We start from the raw sequence: 18,722 nt of genomic DNA on the forward strand, positions 1-18,722 counted from the left end.
GATGGTGGTGATGATGATGGTGATGGTGATGGTGATGGAGATGGTGATGGTGATGGAGATGGTGATGGAGATGGTGATGGTGATGGAGATGGAGATGGTGATGATGATGGTGATGGTGATGGTGATGGAGATGGTGATGGAGATGGAGATGGAGATGGTGATGGTGGTGAAGGTGATGGTCGTGATGGTGAGGGTGGTGGAAGTATATGTTTGTCTGCTCATTATCTCATTTAATCCTACCACTTTAAGTGGAAGACCCCATTTTGGAGACAGGAAAGGGGCAGGAACTGGTAAGGTCGTCTGGGAGCCAGCCAGCCTTTGGTTTCCTTCATGGGAGCCCTTGTCTGGGAGAGTGAACCCAACAGCAACCCTGGTTCTGTGAGGAACAGGTGTTCACCTCATCCAAAGGAGTTTAGCGAGACTCCACAGAGGGCTGAGCTGCTGTCATCTAAGGCTGCCTGCCTTTCCTCCCAAGGGCCTTCTCTTCACTGACCTGTTCATCCTTCTTGACAGAGACAGGCACCAAGCAGGGCAAGCTCAGCCTGGTGCTTGGACGTGATGTAGTCCCGGGTGTAACCACCAGGTGGCGGAGCAGCCGCACCACACCCTGCCCCCCCCAACAGCCCTAGAAAAGCAGCAGAAAATACAAATTAAAAATTCTTTGGCCTCGACGTGGAAGTCAGCTGGAGATTCCGAGAGCCTTCTGGCAAATCCGGGAGGTTTGACCTTTTGCTAGCAAATCCTGGAAGAGTCCGTGACAGGCAAAGGCAGGGAAGGAGTTGGAAAAGAAATAAATCCCCACCCTCCACGCTTTGGCTTTCAGCCTCCTGGAACCCAAAGACTCAGCAGAATTCCCAGAGGCTGCGGGGAGGGGAGTCAGTTCAGGCAAGGGCCCAGCCCATGGTCTTTGATGTATGCTCAGGTTTGCAAACATTACTGTTTCACAGACTAAAAAGTCAGAGGGACAAGGAAGCGAGGCCATGCATCAAGGTACCAGCCCCTGTGTTGGATCTGGCCTACCCCGTTCCTACCACCTCTCATGGGTTCCTCTGGCCTGGTTACCCCATCTCTCTGGATCTGCAATGGCAGACCGTACAGTGAGCTCCCATGCTGAGGCAGGGTAAGGGAGTCCCACACAGCTCCCCAAGCCCTCTAAGGAGGTTCCTGGAAGTTCGGGGTCCTCACCCATGCACAAGTCTCTCTAAAACCTACGACACTTCCCTCTGGCACCCAGAGAGGTAACCCTGTGTTCCGGGCCAGCTGGTGGCCACTCAGACACTGCCCATGGGGCATCCAGGAGAGTTCAGGCTTTGGTATCTGGTTTTAATTTGAGCTTGACTGTGTGACCTTGGTCAAGTTGCTTGCCCTCTCTGAACCTCCTTTTTTTGTTAGAAGTAGTTAACACCCATTTCTGTCTTGGCTGCTATGAGAAATGGATGGGGGCACAGAGCACAGCATAGAAGAAGGTGACTCTGGGAGCAGAGGACGGCTGTCACCAAGGGGAACAGCCCAGATGCTGCACTAGGGTCAGGCTGGCTTCATCCTTACAGGGAACGAGGGAGATGGGTGACCAAGGAGATGGTGAAGTTCCACACATGCACATCCACTCAGTCCCTTGAGTGACTTCCGAGAGATTCTGAGAAACAGCAGCCATGGGTTCCACCTGAAGTTTCCAGTCTGGAAAAGAGGCTCGGGGCAAGAGTTCAGGACGGATGGCTACATGGGGAAAGGCTCTTACCCGAGGACCCAAGCTTAAAGCAACCCTGCAGGTTGTCCTCTGGCTTTCCTGCACATTTGCACACACTCACATACCCCAAGACAGTAAGTAAATAGCCAGCAGCTGCCAGCATCAGCCACTGGGTTCCAGTGAGGTCAATGGTTCCCTGATTGGACAACCCTATGACAAGTTTGAAAGAGTATAAAGTCCTGGGTGAGAATAGTCAGGCATGGGAGCCCAGGCTGAGGTTGAACATTTGCTGCTCCCAGTAAGCAGTGGCAGCAGCCAGTCCTTCCGTGGCTGTAACTCAGTAACAGCTTTGCCCTGGAGGTTGGAAAAACCTGTTTGACTGTTCTCTCTTGGTATCAGAGAGGGCTCAGGCCTTCCCACCCTGACCTGGTAGCAGTCCTGCCATCCAGGCAGTTCAGCACATGAGTCCTCTACCTGGGTCCCCTCTACAGTGTTGGGACATCCCAGTGATCACTCCTGGAAACAGGACAAGGAGACTTTTACCCTCCCACCCCACTCCTATCTCTACCATCAGAGCAAGGAGGAGCTTGGGAGCACTTGGTATCCGTGAGGACTAGCAAGGACTAGCAGATCTCAGCACTCACCTTCTTCCCCAAGGGCGACGAGGATCAGCTCCGCTCATGGCGTTCGAGGAGCTTCTGGACAGAGCTGGGGGTATGGGACTCTTCCAGGTCCTGCAGATCTGCACGCTGATTCTCCCCACCATCTCGTTCCCTTTTCACATACTTCTGGAGAATTTCTCAGCTGCCGTCCCAGACCACCGCTGTTGGACCAATATGCTGGACAACAGCTCTGAGGTGTTCACCAACCTGACCCACGAGGCCCTCCTAGCCATCTCCATCCCAGCTGGCCCCAACCTGAAACCTCACCAGTGCCGTCGCTTCCGCCATCCACAGTGGCAGTTTCTGGACCCCAATGCCACAGCTGCCAACAGGAGTGAGGCTGTGACAGAGCCATGTGTGGATGGTTGGGTCTATGACAACAGTACTTTTTCATCTACAATTGTAACCAAGGTAAGGATCCCCAGAACTGGCCTGCATAGCTTGCCTCTTCCCCTGGCCTTGCACAACAAACAAAATATTGAAGTGTTATACAGGCCTAGGGAGATGACTCAGTCAGTAAAGTGCTGTCTGAAGACCTGAGTTCAAACCCCCAGAACCCATATAAAAAGGGGTAGGCAGACAGTGCTAAGGGAACAGAGACAGGAAGATCCTTGGGGCTTCAGAGAATTCTAACTTCAGTGAGAGACTGCTGTCTCAAACTACAAAGTGAAGAGTAATTGAGATAGATACCTACTGTCAACTTCAAGAGACACACGCACATATGTAACCCCCCCACACACACACACACACATGCCATGCACACACCGACACATAAAACAGGTATCCAGCTATCCAAAATGGGAAGGCAGATTTGATCTCTCCACAGCTAGAGAAACCATCAGGTAGAGATGTGGTCTTGCTTCGGGAGAAAGAGATGTGCCCCTACTCAAGACAAAAGGTCAGTCACAACTAGAAGCCTGGGAGGGTCAGAGGGCAGAAAATTACAATGACGGAAGAGGCTGGCCAAACTAGCCCAACTGGATTCTCACTGAAACAGAGTGGGATGTTCTTACTGAACAGTCTTAGAAGAGTTCTTTAATAAAACTGGAGTGTACAAGAACACAGATGGATCTAGGACTAGTTTGCTCAAGTGGAAAGACACACAGACAGACAGACAGACAGACACACACACACACACACACACAGAGAGAGAGAGAGAGAGAGAGAGAGAGAGAGAGAGAGAGAGAACATGTGCATCCGCAAGCAGGTATACCTCTATATGCATGTGTGTGTGTATGGAAGCTGGAGCCATGCATCTTTAAAAAAAATTGTGTGTGTGTGTGTGTGTGTGTGTGTGTGTGTGTGTGTGTGTGGTGTCTATACACACCTGCAGAGTCCAAAGGTGTCAGATGTCTTCTATCCTTCTGCCTGTCCCTTTGAGGCAGGGTCTCTCCCTGAACCTGACCTCACATTTTCTCAGCTAGGCCAGAAGAGAGCAAGCCCTGGAATCCTGTCTCTTTTCCCCTTAGAGCTGGGGTTATAGGCATGAGCCAGATGTCTGGCTTGTTAGGTGTGTGGCTGTTAGAATTCTAACAATTGCACACAAGGGGCTCTTAACTATCTGAGCCATCTCTCCAGCCCCCACCTTGTTTTGTGACACAGGATCTCCCTGCCTTGGGACAGCAGGCTCCCACATTTGCCTGGCCAGACACTCCTCCTTCCCCCACCCATCCCATGTTGGGGCTACAAAGGCGTACCACCTTGCCCAGCTTTTTATGTGGGTTCTGAACACTGAAGTCACATCTTCATGCTTCTGCAGCGAGCGTATTCCCACTGAACTCTCTCTCCAGACCCCCCTCCCTCAAGTGGAGAAGTTTACTATCTGGCTTATACTTCTGATGGCTTATGGTGACCCGGGTTCAGATGTAGGCTTGGGTTTTAGGACAGACAGGAGCTTGGGACAGACCCATCCACACAATCAGCATTTAGAATAGCAATGCTGGCTCAGCACCCTTTCCTGTCCTGTTACCTTTTGGTGACATGCACTGTTCCACAGGCTGGCCTTCTAGCCATGACCTCACACAGTCCAGTGGGCTGGGTCCTGTCACTGTCCCATATTGAATAAAGGAAGCTATCAGATGCAAGGCAGGTGTGACTAATAGCTGAGCTTCCAGTGGTACACAGAAGCCCTGTCTCCTATAGTCTGCCACTGGGATCCTTGTGGAGAATGGGTCCTGAGGACCTAGGCTGACCTGGCTCTTGGCAAAAGACTCTCAACTCAGCCCTCCATCAGCCACCCCTTCCACCTAACACAGAAACTGTCAGGCTTCTCTCTCTTCCAGTGGGACCTGGTGTGTAACTCCCAGAGCCTGAAGCCCCTGGGCCAGGCCATCTACATGGCTGGTCTCATGGCAGGATCTGTGTTCTGGGGCTTTCTCTCCCACAGGTGAGTATCCATCCCCTCTCCTCCTGGTAGAATAACAGTGGGAGCAGAAGGCATGAAGGTATCAGGCAAACTCCAGTGTTCCCAACCAGAGGGGGCTCCCTCCCAGGTCACCCATATGTTGCCACTGAGCCCCAGGGGACTTTGGGTGCCTAATGCCAAAGCCATATTCTTGACTACAAGTTTTCACCTACTCTGACAGCAAGATACTACCATCTCAATCACAAAAGCCTTCCATGTTTCCAGAAGTTTCTAGAAGCTCTGGGAAAGCAGAGCTAGCTGCACTTGGCTCCCTTTGTAAGACCCTGAGCAGGTACCACCTGCCCTGTGTAGGGTCTCCAAGGACATCCCCACATCCCATGTGCTCATCTTCACAGGCTGGGGCGTAAGCCGATGCTGAGCTGGTGCTTCCTGCAAGTGGCTATGGGTAGTGCTGGAGCCATCTTGGCTCCCAACTTCTTCATCTACTGTGGTCTTCGGTTCCTGAGTGCCTTTGGGATGGCTGGTGCCTTTCTGGCCCAGTTCGCACTGAGTAGGTACCCAGAGGCCTTTACTCTTTCTCCTGCCCTGGAGCAAGAGGGGCCTGAACCTCACTCTGGGCCTCCACATCAACTTGCAGCGGTCGAGTGGACTACGGTGCACAGGAGGGATGTTGCCATGACAATCCTGTGCAGCATTTCCAGCATGGGCCACATAGTCTTGGCAGGCCTGGCCTTTGCTCTGCGGGATTGGCGAAACCTCCAGCTGGCTGTGTCCATCCCCTTCTTGGCTGCATTCCTGCTGTCCTGGTCAGTAAATTGGGGTCTCTTTTATGGGAGACCTGTGGGAGGAGTGAGTCTCTCTATCTCACCATCTAACTGGTCACATCCCGCTGGGAACACAGGAAGACAATAACACTCACCATTTGGGGTCCCTGAGTGAATGCTTTAGCCAGACCACACAGCATTGACTGGAGAGGGGACATTATCAACACTTAAAACCAGGAGGTTCTTAAAAACAGAAACAAGTAACACTCCCACCTTTTCTTGGAAAACGAGAAGGTCCTGGGTCCCACCAGGCAGGGATGGGATCAAAGCAGGACAGCAGCCTCTGTCCTCTGGGTTGGGGCTGACCCCATCCTCCTTTCATGCCAACCAGCACTGTCCCCAACCCCAGCCTGACTGGCAGGGTACTTGGGATCCAAGTCTGCAAGGACCAGTGTTGGAGATGAGACTGTTGGTGTCGTTGCTACTTTTAGAGTCCTGTAAACATCTGGAAATCCTTGCTTGGGTGAGGACTATGGGGAGGGACAGGAAAGTTAATACAAATGAATGTCACTGTAGTTCTCTAACATTCTCTAACACCCATACACTAGAACCAGTCAGCCCAGACCCCAGTCAGACCACTGTAGGATGTGGAGAATGACATTTGACGTTGATTCTTAAATAGGACTGAGCTCCTGTCTCAGGTCAGATGTGGTTCCAGGCACTGAAGACACACTAGGAATCAGAACAGACTGAAGCCACCGACAGCATAATGCTTCCTTGCATTCTGTGACTAGCATGGATAAACAAAGAGGAAGACCATGGCATGATGATTCATCATGCGACTGGCTGACTGGGTACAAGGGACCTGGTATATACCAGGTGTGGTTTGTGACACCTGTTTGCAGATGAGGTTTCATCACTTGTCCAAGATCACACAGGCTGGTAAAAACCAGAGGCAAGATTTGAACTTGGGCAGGTTGGTTTGTTCTATTTTTTACTTTTTTATTCATGATGAGACTGAGGGGCCACTGTACCACTGAGTTATATTTTGGACTTCTTTTTACTTTTTATTTTGAAACAAAATTTCCTCAGCTGGCTTCAAACTCAATACATGGCCTAGGTTGGCCTTGCAAACCTACTGCTTTAGCCTCCTGAGCTCCAGGTCCACAGACCTGTGCCACAGGCTTGGTCAGCTGACTCTAAGCCATGTGCCAAACTGCCAGAAACAGGCCAAACCCAGCATCTTTGACCAGAGAAAGGTTTCTCAAAGACAGCAGCCCCTAAGGTTGGGGATAAGCAGACTGGTTTTATAACTCACTTAGCTCTGCCTTAGGGGAATTAAACAGTATTTAAAAACAAAAACAAAAACAAAAACAAGACCGGATGGTGGTGGCTCACACTTTTAATCCCAGCAGAGACAGGCTGATCTCTGTGAATTCAAGACCAGCCTGGTCTACAGAGCAAGTTCCAGGACATCCTCCAAAGCTACACAGAGAAACCCTGTCTCGAAAAACACAAAACAAAACAAGCAAAACAAACAAACAAACAAACAAACAAAACAGAATAACACAAGGCCAAGTGACTCTGTGTGTGTGTGTGTGTGTGTGTGTGTGTGTGTGTGTAAGTCAAGCTTTCTTTTAGATTTATTCATTATCTATTTATTTATTGGGAGGTGCATGAGTATGTGCAGGTCAGGGAACAACGTGGGAACATTAGTTTTCTCCTCAGCATGTGAGTCCTAGAGATTCAACTCAGGTTACCAGGCTTGGCAGCAAGTTCCTTTACCCACCAAAGTACCCCATTAGCCCACGTGGACTTTCTACCACAGAAACGACCTCAGAATCACCGGAGAGGCAGCTTCTGTGTCCACATAGACAGGACATGAAGCTCCTGGCTTCAAGCAAGGCCAGTTGGAGTGGCCCAGAGAAAAAGAGGGAGGGGCCTGGTGCTGGGGCTCTGTCCAACCCAGCTTTAACAGGACAGGTGAGAAGTGTCTCCCTGCTCCTCTGTCACACCAAGCTGGGGGATCTGCTGTCCGCTGTTCCCTCCCACCCAAATCAGGAGTACCCACGGTGCTCCAAGACAAAACACCTGATGCTTTGACAGGTGGCTACCAGAATCCGCCCGATGGCTGATTATCATAGGCCAACCAGAGAAAGCACTTCGGGAACTCCAGAAGGTAGCCAGGATAAATGGCCACAAGGAAGCCAAGAAGACACTGACCATAGAGGTGAGAGGCTGTTGTTATAACTCAGGAAAATATGTCCATGAGGTGTTATCTGTATTACCCCCAGCTCTTGTTGTCCACTGCACCACCATCTCCATCAGGTTTACCAAGAACACCACAAACCACCACCATCATCACATGAAATCATGTACCACCATCAGTACCACCATCCTTACACGAGCGCTGTTGCTATCATCAACGAAAGAGATTATTATCAACACTTTCAGCAGCAGCGTTAAAACCGCCACAGTCCATCTCTACAACCACCTCCTCCACCACAATGGATTTCCTCTTCACCACAACCAACACTATCATTGATATCACTATTGGTATCTGCAAAACACCGCCACCATACATCCATCATTCCTCTATCTTTTCTATCTTTTTTTTTTTTTGAATTTTTGGGACAGGGTTTCTCTGTGTAGCCCTGGCTATCCTGGAACTCACTTTGTAGACCAGGCTGGCCTCGAACTCACAGAGATCCACCTGCGTCTGCCTCCAGAGTGCTGCGATTAAAGGTGTGCGCCACAATCCAGCTCACTTCCTCTATCTTTACCACTGCCACCATCATCAACCCCATCATGACCATCACCTCTGCCATCCCACCCTCCTCACCATCCCCGCCATCTCCACCCACCCCGCCGCCCCCCCCCCCCGCCCTTCCCATCACCATAGTCTCTACCATCCCACTGTATCCATCACCCCATCTCTACCATCATCACCATTCCCAACGTCACTACCATCACTACTCTTCCCACCATCGTTGCCACGCCCACCATGCCCACTGTCCCCACCATTGTTACCAGGAGCACTGTCACCATATCCCTACCATCACTGCCAATAACAGTACCACTATTATACCTGTCTCATCTATGACCTAAGTCTGGGTGTCTCACACACCTGCCTCATGGAACTTTTTGATGTATCTGGGGAAATAAGGTTGTTATTTGAAGTTAGCTATTTTTAGAAAGTATGTGGAGGATATTCTGCAGAGGATACAGGACACAGAGCTCTGTGGAGGTACCAGGGGAAGCTACTAGAAGCAGGCCAGATCATTAATGCCAAGCTAAGAGAGCTCAAGGTGCAAGAACTGAATGAGCCCTTGGAGAACAGTGATGGTCCAGCTTGGCCAGAGTGGGCATGCCATGGTGCCAGCCATCAGGGCTCTAGTGCTTGACAAGCAACATGAGGCTGCTCCTCCATCCGGTTCAGTAAGCCAGGCCTGCTCAAAAGGCCACCGAGTCCAGAGGGGGTCTCTGCTACCCTTTCCCATTCACAGGTCCAGAGGTCTAGGCCAAGCTAAGCCCTCGTCCTTGTCCACTTGAGACATCACGGCACAAGTCCATCACTCTAACACCCATTCCTGTTTTCTCCCCTCCTGGAGGTGCTGACATCTAGCATGGCCAAAGAGGCAACCAAGACACAGCAATCTGTGCTCGACCTGTTTCGCCAGCCTGTGCTTTGCCAGAGAACCTGCGCCATGATTGTGGTGAAGTACGATGTCCTGGTCACCTCTCTCAGAGGCACAAATGGGGCATAAGGGTGGTGTCCAGGGAATCCAGCACCCTCAGGCCTCCCAAGGGCATCCAAGAGACTGGAGTCCTAGCAGGCTAGATTGAGACAGGAGAAAAGTTGATCTGGGCATGGTTGTGTGCTGGAAGCCAGCTGAGAGGCACAGCTGGAATAGCAGTCTCTGTAAGAGACCAGGCAGGCTCTCCCAGAGATGTTTGCCAGCCTTGACAGCTAGGTCCCAGAGGGTGACAAGCACTGAATGTCTCCTTACAGCTCCCACTTCACAGATGGGAAAAGTGGGTCCCAGTCGGGTGAGTAGTTGCTGGTGGTAGACTGTTCTTGAACCCTGGCCAAAATGCTTCCAGTTCCCCATGCCTTGCACAGAGAGGCCCTGCCTGCCTTGAGAAGCATTAGGGATCAGCAAATGTCCTCTGCAGGCAAGTTTAGTTAACATGACATCCAAAGAACTTCTGAAAAAGGACGATCAGTCTTGACTGGAATTTGGTCTCCAGTAAAACTAACGTTGATGCTGGGAGTGTGTCTCAGCGAGTAGAGTACCTATCTATGATGCAGGAAGCCCTAGATTCGTTCCCCAGCACCACACAAAAGCAGATGGTAGGCTAGCCTGGGCTACATGAGCCCATCTCAAAACCAAACCAAACCAAAGCAAAACAAACGAACAAACAAACAAAAAACCCCAAACCTAACGAGGAAAATGTTTGTTTCACGCTATAGTTAGCTACACATAAGTTATAACCACAAATTGTGCTTATCTCTGAACAAAGAATATGATCAAATGCTTTTTTTGGTAAACTTTTATTTTTTAGTTTTTTGTTTGTTTGTTTTCCTTCTTAATAAATTGCAAGGAAGCCAACATTCAGACCCCACCCTCAAAAAAACCTTCAAGGCTTCCTAGCTTTCCCAAGTGCCACACAGTATCTTTTGTTATTCAAATCAGAGGCTTTGAGGTGCTAACCCGGCCATTACCCACAATTCTCTGTTGTTCCCATGGGAGGCCCTAGATCCTTTTGAGTCCTCCTCAGTCATCGTCCACATAAGTCTGAAAAGCTGGAACCTCTGTCACCCCGAGCTTTGCCTCTGCAGCCATCACCCAGGCTGTCCGCATCTACTGGGCAAAGCCACTGGAGGCTTTGATAGGGCTTACGAGTGGTGGGGAATAATTTCACCTTGTAGCCACTGCTAAATTCAAGCACTGGAGCTGGAGGATGAGGCCACCCTGTCCTCAGGAGTGACTGAGGTCTCAGGGAGTGTGGGAACTGGGTGGCACTTCTGGAGGTTCTCCAGGTACCTGTGGATCTGCCCTGGGATGCCATCCCCAGCTGAGGGGCACGCTCCCTGAAGGAGGAGCATAAAACTTTCTGAGGTCCCTCTTTGCTGAGAGAGACCTTCCCTGGGTCACTCCTCTGTGGCGTGCACCTGACTCTGGCTCTGTCCACAGCTTCTCCCTAATGTTGTCCTACTATGGCCTGGTCCTGGACCTGCAAAGCCTGGGCGGAAACATCTTCCTCTTGCAGACCCTCTTTGGTGTTATGGACTTCCTGAGCCGAGCCACAACCATCCTATTGCTGAGATTCCTGGGCCGCCGCATGACCCTGGTGGGCTTCCAGGTCCTGGTGGGGGTCTGCATCTCAGCCAATGCCCTGGTGCCACAAGGTGAGACAAGGGGATGAACAGGGAGGCCAGGGCAGAGTCCTACCACCCAGCCATGCCACTCCCTTTCATGACACTCTTCCATTTCCTCTGCTCGAGCCACAACACACCTCAGCCCATTTTCCTGAGAATACTAGGGTTCCGAGAAGTCCAACAGTTGCCTGAATTTCTCAGTGACATAGCTAAGGTTTGGACCTGAGTGTGCAGGAAGAGTGTGTGTGTGTGTGTGTGTGTGTGTGTGTGTGTGTGTGTGTGTGTGTGTTTTCATACATGCATTTGTGTGGGTATGTTTCTTCTTGTTACTTGTTTTGGCTTCAGTTGTTTTGAGACAGAATTTCAAGTAGCTCAGGCTAGCTAGCCTCAGACTCCCAGATAGCCTTGGAGGGCCTTGAACTCCTGGTCTTCCTGCCCTACCTCCCTGCTGCTGGGATCGCAGGCATGTACCGCCACACTAGGCAGCAGCGGTAGCGGCTGCTCCTCTTCTCCTTCCTCTGAGGCAGAATAGCACTAGATAGCTCTGGATGGCCTGAATCTTGCTATGTAGAACTCCACTTGCCTCCGCCTCCCAAGCACTAGGATTTAAAGTGTGTGCCACTACACCTGGCATGGCAGCGTCTTTGTTAATGCGGCTGGTCTCTCCTACACACAGAGCTGGGAGACTCTGGGGGCCAGGTGTTATGATGACAAAGTGCCAGAGGAACCTTGGCAGATTCCATGGCAGTTGAGGGTGAACGAGGCGGGGGACAAACATGCCAGGCAGATGGAGCTTAATGACAAGTTTTATTAGAAAGGGAAGGGAAGGAAGAGAAAGGAGGTAAAGAGATACAGAAAGGACAGAAAAGAAGAGGGTGACAGGAGACAGGAAAAGTCCTGTCTGCCCAGGGGAACAGCAGGAAGGAGAGCGTAAAAGAATCCTTTGCACCTGCGTGCAGACTAGAACTCATGGAACCCTGGGCTGACCAGAGCACTGGCTGAGTGCATTCTGCCAGGTGACAGGGCAGGCCAGCAGAATGTCTGAATCCTCACACCAGGAGTCGTTTCTTCTGAATGGAGCTGTAGTATCTGATACCCTCCCTCTTTTTTGTCCCTCTCAAAGCTCAGCTGGAGACTGGGGAAAGGGACCTATGTCCTGCACTATAGTAAAAGCCAGGAGAAATGTAGAGAGATCCCCTGGTGGCAGTCAGTAAGGTCCGAGTGAAGGAGAAGGTGACCAGTGTTTGACCCTGGGTCACAGCACACACACACACACACACACACACACACACACACACACACACACACACACCATCCACCCAAAGAAAAGGGGCAGTATGCAGAGTGCTGAGAAAGTTTTCAGAGATGAAGTCTTTTGGTGAGAACCACACTTGACAGTGACTTTGGTGCTGCTGTGACAACGTATCATACCATGACAGCTCTGAGAAGGAAGGGTTCGTGTGGGCTGTGGTTACAGCCGGTTACAGTCCATGAGGGTCCAGCCCAGACAGCAGGCTGTAGACACAGAGTACATTAGAATAGTGGCAGAGGCTTTTGAAACCTCCAAGCCCACCTCCAGGGACATAACCCTCCACACCTCCTAGCCTTCCACAAACAGCCACCAACGGGGAATCAAGTATTCAAACTTATGGGGGTCATCACATTAAAGCTACCAGGTTTTGGCTCCCTGCCCTATGTGTATGTTCAGGTCTATGTGCACACATATAAGCTTGTTTGAAGATCAGAGGCCAAACACAGATGTTATTCCAGAAATGTCACCCATATCCATTTTTTTTTTTTAAGACAGGGTTTCACTATGTAGCCTTGGCTGACCTGAAACTCACAGGGATCCACCTGCCTCTGCTTTCCAAATGCTTGGATTAAAGGTATGTGCCACCAAGCACAGCAGTCCTTATCTTTTGAGACAGGGTTTCTGTCTCAAAAGTGACTCTGGGCTAGAGTTCACTGTTTGTGCTAGACTTCATGGCCAGCCAGCCCCCAACAGCCACAGGTCTCTACCTCCCCAGCACTATGATTATAATGTACACCACCACACCAGCTTTTAACACCAGTGTGATTGGGCCAAGTCTTCATGCTTTCAAGGTAAGCACTGCATCAAACTGAGCCCTCTCCAAGGGCTCTATGAGACTTTTTCCAGCCGGGCGGTGGTGACATATTCAGAATGCAGAGGCAGATGAAGCGCTGCGATACACAGAGAAACTGTCTCCAAAAAAATAAGAAAAGAAAGACTTTTTATTCCCTGCCTCCCCCCCCCCCCCGACTGAGGGTGGCTAGGTGAGTGCTGTACCACTGAGGCATACTTCCAGCCCCTGTAAGACTAAGTAAGACCATGCATGAAGACAAAGCCCAAGCCAGACTCACAGGGCAGTAACTCAGTCTCAGCTTCCAGCTAGGGGTGCTGTCACACAGCTACTGGTCCTCACAAATAGGACAAAGGGTAATAAGAAGGTTGTAGGTATCTGGGCACCCCAGGGCCCTGTTATCGACCTGGCATGGCATAGTTTCCTGTCATGGCAAACTGTGAATTTGCCCCAGGGTTGGCCACCCAGCATACCTGTCTTTATGCCCTGGCCCATGGCCAAGCACCTCATCCCACACTGTGTCCTCACTTGGTGCTAGGTAGCTTGGCACTGCATTGGCTCTGCTGAGGGCTACCTGCCTCGACCTCACTGTCACTGTCACACCTGCAGACCTTCAGACTCTGCGTGTGGCCCTGGCCATCCTGGGGAAAAGCTGTTTTGGTGTCTGCTTGACTTCTCTCCTTTTGTACATCGCAGAACTCTTCCCAACAGTGGTGAGGTAGGTGGTGTTTGGAGCCTCAGTGTGGATACGGTCATAGAAGGACACCCCCAGAGCTTCAGTGGAGACGGCTGGCAGGGCCTCTTAAAGCTTCAGGGATACCCAGGCTTGAGGTTTGGTTTGGTGTTTTGAGACTAACTCCCACTACATAGGCCAAGCTGGCCTCAAACTCACCGGAATCCTCCTGCCTCAGCTTTCTGATCACAGAAAGCTGCAATTACAGGCATGCAACACCATGCTTGGTCTTCACTACTGTGTTTTGATAATGTCTGCTGGCTCTCCCCCTATAATATGGAGACTCAGAGCTGGGAGGTGAGTGGCCTAGTAGACGCTGAGGCAGTGATTCCTGTACCCAGCCACCCCACTCCTGAATCCCTGGGTCCAGCCATACCACCCTCCAGCCACAGTGGCAACTGCAACTATATCTGAGTCTCCTCTCCTCCCACAGGGTGACAGCAAATGGCTTCCTGAACTCTGTGGGCCGCCTAGGGAGTATAATAGGCCCTTTGATTAAGATGGCCAGCCAGGTCCTGCCCCTGTTGCCACCCCTCACCTACGGAGCTCTCCCCATCGTTTCTAGCCTGGTCTTCCTGCTCTTCCTCCCAGAGACCCAGGGAATTCAACTCCCAGACACCATCCAGGACTTGGAGGGCAGGTGAGTGTCCTGGGTCACCTGGGCTGGTCAGGCTTTCTCTTGGGCAAGCAAGAGATGAGCGGAGCTGCAGGATAGCTACTTCCAAGGCTTGTGCTCCTGAAGCCATTGAAGCTCTGAGACTGCCCTGTGACAGTGGTGACCATTTCCATGGACAGGGTGAGTAAGGCTCAAAGAAACAAGGTTACAAGCCCAAGGTTCCTCCAGGGAGGTGGTGACTGTAGCTTAAGCAGGAAAATGGTGTGGACAGGGGCACAGATTGGATACCCACCTGTGAAGCTGCGTAACTTCTCTTGCCAAAACTGGCACAAGAAGACATCAACAGTCTCACACATCCTAGCTCCAAGTTCCCGTGTGAATTCCTGGCTCAGAAGGAGCAGAGCTGAGTTCTTTGGTCAAAATCCAGGCACCCATCCTGACATCTGACCTGATGTTCCGACAGCAGGGCAGGGAGTGAAAATTCCCAACTGCTTTTCATAACCACATCTCCTTCGAGTCTGCTTCCTCACATGTAGAATGAGGACTAGAGGAAAAACAGAACAAGGCCTGGGGAGACAGCGCAGTGGGTGAAGTGCTTACCCTGTGAGCTTGAAGACCTAAGTTCAGTCTCCCAGAACTTGTGGGAGGAAAAAAGGTAGTCATGGCAAAAAGCCCTTATAATCCTAGCACCAAAAAGGTAGACATAAGCTCACTAGCTAGCCAATCTGGCATACATGGCAAGCTCCAGGCCAGTGAGAGATCCTGTCTCATAAAACAAGGTAGACAGACATTTTGGTGCATACACCTTTAATCCCAGCCCTTGGGAATCAAAGAGGTGGTGAGTTGATCTCTGAGTGCCAGGGCTACACAATGAGATAACAAAAACAAGATGAACCACCTGAAGAATGACACTCAAGGTTGACCTGTGGCCTCCACACTCATGCTCACAAGTGTGTACTTAGAGAGAGAGAGAGAGCGAGCATGCATGCATGCACTGGCGTCATTCACAGAGTCATCTTCAGAATTAAATTACTCTAGAGTCCTTGTGCATGGCTGTGACTAGATGGGCTGTCCCTACAGCTCCTGTATCCTTGGTGATTAGGTGGGAGTCTCTCCTGTTGGCCTCACAGCAGTTGGTACTGGGCTACTTAGTAAGTCCCTCCCCTTTTATAAGTCCCTCCCCTTTTTATTCATTGCTGGGACTGGCAGCTAGGCCCTCTTGTATGCTAGACCAGCACTCTACATCTGTAGCCCAGATAAATAGACTTACTGTCTTTTTATTTTTCCAGACAGGGTTTCTCTGTAGCCCTGGCTGTCCTGGAATTTGCTCTGTATACCAGGCTGGTCTTGAACTCACTTTCTGCCTGCCTCTGCCTCCTGAGTACTGGGATTAAAGGTGTGTGCTACCACCCCATGGCACTGGTTCTTCTTTTGGGTTTTTTTTTTTTGGAGGGCACATATTGTCTTAATATAGCATCCTGCTGTCTAGTGTCACTGTTAAGGGAACTGCAGCTCAGAAAGGTTGTGTTGCTCATCTAAGGACCCCAGCTGAAAGGCAGGGGAGCCGATTTAATTGACTGATTTTTAAAATTTTATTTATTTTTATTTTATGTGCATTGGTGTTTTGCTATGGTTGTCAGGTTCCCTGGAACTGGAGTTACAGACAGTTGTGAGCTGCCATGTAGGTGCTGGGAATCAAACCCAGGTCCTCTGTAAGAGCAGTGCTCTTAATGGCTGAGCCATCTCTCCAGCTCTTAATGGGCTGATTTTTAAAAATTATGCATTATTTTTATTGTATATGTATGAGTATTCTGCTTACATGTATGTATATGCAATATGTGTATAGCTGGTATCCAAGGAGACCAGAAAGAGAGGTCAGATTCCCTGGGAACATGAGTAATGGGTGGTTGTGATCACCACGTGGGTGCTGGGAACCAAACCCAGGTCTTCTGCAAGAGCAGCAAGTGTTCTCACCAGATGAGCTGTCTCCAGCCCACTGTTGTTATTTTCTTGAGTCAGAGCCTCACTGTGTAACCTGGCTGGCCTGGAACTCACAATTTACATCAAGCTGGCTTTGAACTTCAGACAATCCTCCTGCTTCAGCCTTCTAGTTGTTGGGATCACAAACTTTCATCACCATGCTCAATTTAGCTCATTATTTCATTTAATTCACTTTCATTGTCTACCTACTGTGTTTCAGGTATGGTTCTAGGCATGGGGCTCACAGGAGTAATAAAACTGGATATCAAAGTGCTCACACTCCCACCAGACCTGATATTTCCATGTGTCAATGTTTCCTCTCTGGATTATTCTAGGTCATCCACAACCAAGAGTAGCCAGCAAGAGGTGGTCATTATGGAAAGCACCTGGTTCTAGAAATGTCAGCACTGGAGCCATTGACTGAAACCTTCTGGGAAGGCATAGCCTCTTGAATGAAGGACATTGTTGTACTGTTGTACTTTTTTACTCTTTGCTCTTTGGGGGGCCTTCCAACAAGCTCCCAAATAAATCACACATGGAGGCTGATTCTTACTTATAAATGCCTGGCCACAGCTTGGTTTGTTTCCAGCCACCTTTTCTTAACTTAAATTATCCCATCTACCTTTTGCCTCTGGGCTTTTCCCTTCTCTTACTTCTGTAATCTTACTTTCACTCTTACTCTGTGACTGGCTGTGTGGCAGTGTGTGTAGCTGTGTGGCTGTGTGTGTGGCTATGTGGTTGTGTGGCTGTGTGACTGTGTGACTGTGTGACTGTGACTGGCTGTGTGGCTGGCCCATTCTTTTCTCGATCCTTGATCTTGCTCCTCCATCCTTTTTGCTCATTTTCTTCTCCTGTTTTTCCTTTCTGCCTGTAAGCCCTGTCTATCCTCTCTCCTGACTTAGCAGTCGTCCAGCTCTTTATTAGGCCAATCACTTGTTTTAGACAGGCAAGATAACACAGCTTCACAGAGTTAAATGCAACATAAATAAATGCAACACATTTTTACATCATTAAGCAAATGTTCCATAGCATAAACAAATGTAACACATCTTCAAATAATATTCTACAACATTTCCCCCTTCTTGTTTAAATAAAAATGAAAGGTTTGAACTTTAACATAGTAAACTATATACAACAAAACAGTTATCAAGTAAGACTTACATTTACAATATTCAGTCCATTTGTATTTAGCAAATTCAGAGAAAACACTCCATTATGTATCTTATCTTAGTGATTCTAAAGTTTTACACCTAATTTACTTTTTATCATAATTAAGGAAAACTATAACTCTAATTATTTAGTCTTTAACTCGATCAAAGACCCAGAAAGATGTAATGTTACCTAACAACAGAGACATCTTGCTGCCTGAACAGTCACCAAATGTTCCTTTGCAACTTTGGGGCATCTGTCTTCAGCCTATAGGCCTAGAGTATCTGGCAGACTTTTCAGTGAAGCAGGAAATTTGAAGACTATCCTGCTTTATATTGGAAAACTTCATCAGTCATGTTCCTCTGTGTCTGGCAGAATACATGGCAGACTCTTCTGTGAAGCAGGAATTTTGAAGGACTGTTCTGCCTCATTTTGGCAAAGTTCAATAGTCTTTCTCCTATGTGTCCTGCATGTCCAGTCTGCACAGCACATTGTCAACAGTCAAAAGCAACAGCAGTTTCTATGCCCAGTGGCTAACCTTATCACAATGAAAGCAAACTCCATAAGCAGTTTCTTCAATGCCCATCTTCCTTTTATGAAGTAAATTGATGCTGCCAGAAACACATGTGTCTCATTGTCATGAAAAACCCTATGTTCACAAAACATTTCAAATGCCATATTCTGTAGGTCTTTGAAGTGTTTGAAGACCATCTATCTGTCTAAAATATGCCTAATTAACCTTTAAAACACACCTAAAGTGACAAGCTTGATTATCACAATTAACTACCAACCTCATTTCTCAATTATATATTGCATTTTAAATGAGATGCATAAGCACACAAGAGTAGAAACATATATACAGTATCACAAAAATAACATTAAATTTGTATCAATATACCAAACAATAGTTGTTTTTTTATCCTATATTCCTATATTCCCCTAAATATAACAAAATCCATGACCCACCAAATAACCAAAGACCACCCACACCCCAACTCTTAGGCATATGGGCATTGTTTCCCCTAGACTGCATCTTGTTGTCTGTGGGTGAAGGAATTTTTAGGGATTCCTGAGGAAATCTGAGGTAATGGCCAAGTCCTGGGAAGTAAATTTCACCTGTCAAGTCTCAGGTCTCCCTTGATCAAACCTGATCCATATTAACCTGGAACGACTCCACAGGCTCTTGTTTCCTGTGGAAACAAAAGAAAACCTGCTTCTCCAAAGCAAACTTTTTTTTTTTTTTACTTCTTTATTAAAGTTAAGACAGCCCTAAAGTATCTA

At 49.0% G+C, this 18,722-nt stretch overlaps 1 protein-coding gene across 1 annotated transcript; it reads left to right on the top strand.

Moving 5' to 3' along the window:
* Positions 1-2,367: 2,367 nt before the first annotated feature.
* On the top strand, positions 2,368-16,688 carry Slc22a11 (solute carrier family 22 member 11). Its single transcript, XM_035441593.1, has 10 exons — positions 2,368-2,760; positions 4,632-4,735; positions 5,110-5,264; positions 5,352-5,520; positions 7,585-7,708; positions 9,090-9,199; positions 10,677-10,891; positions 13,573-13,681; positions 14,130-14,336; positions 16,628-16,688. Exons 1-10 carry the CDS (start codon positions 2,368-2,370, stop codon positions 16,686-16,688), a joined length of 1,647 nt encoding a protein of 548 aa, XP_035297484.1.
* Positions 16,689-18,722: the final 2,034 nt, after the last annotated feature.

Source organism: Cricetulus griseus, chromosome 3 (assembly GCF_003668045.3).
Source record: "Cricetulus griseus strain 17A/GY chromosome 3, alternate assembly CriGri-PICRH-1.0, whole genome shotgun sequence".
NCBI lineage: Eukaryota > Metazoa > Chordata > Mammalia > Rodentia > Cricetidae > Cricetulus > Cricetulus griseus.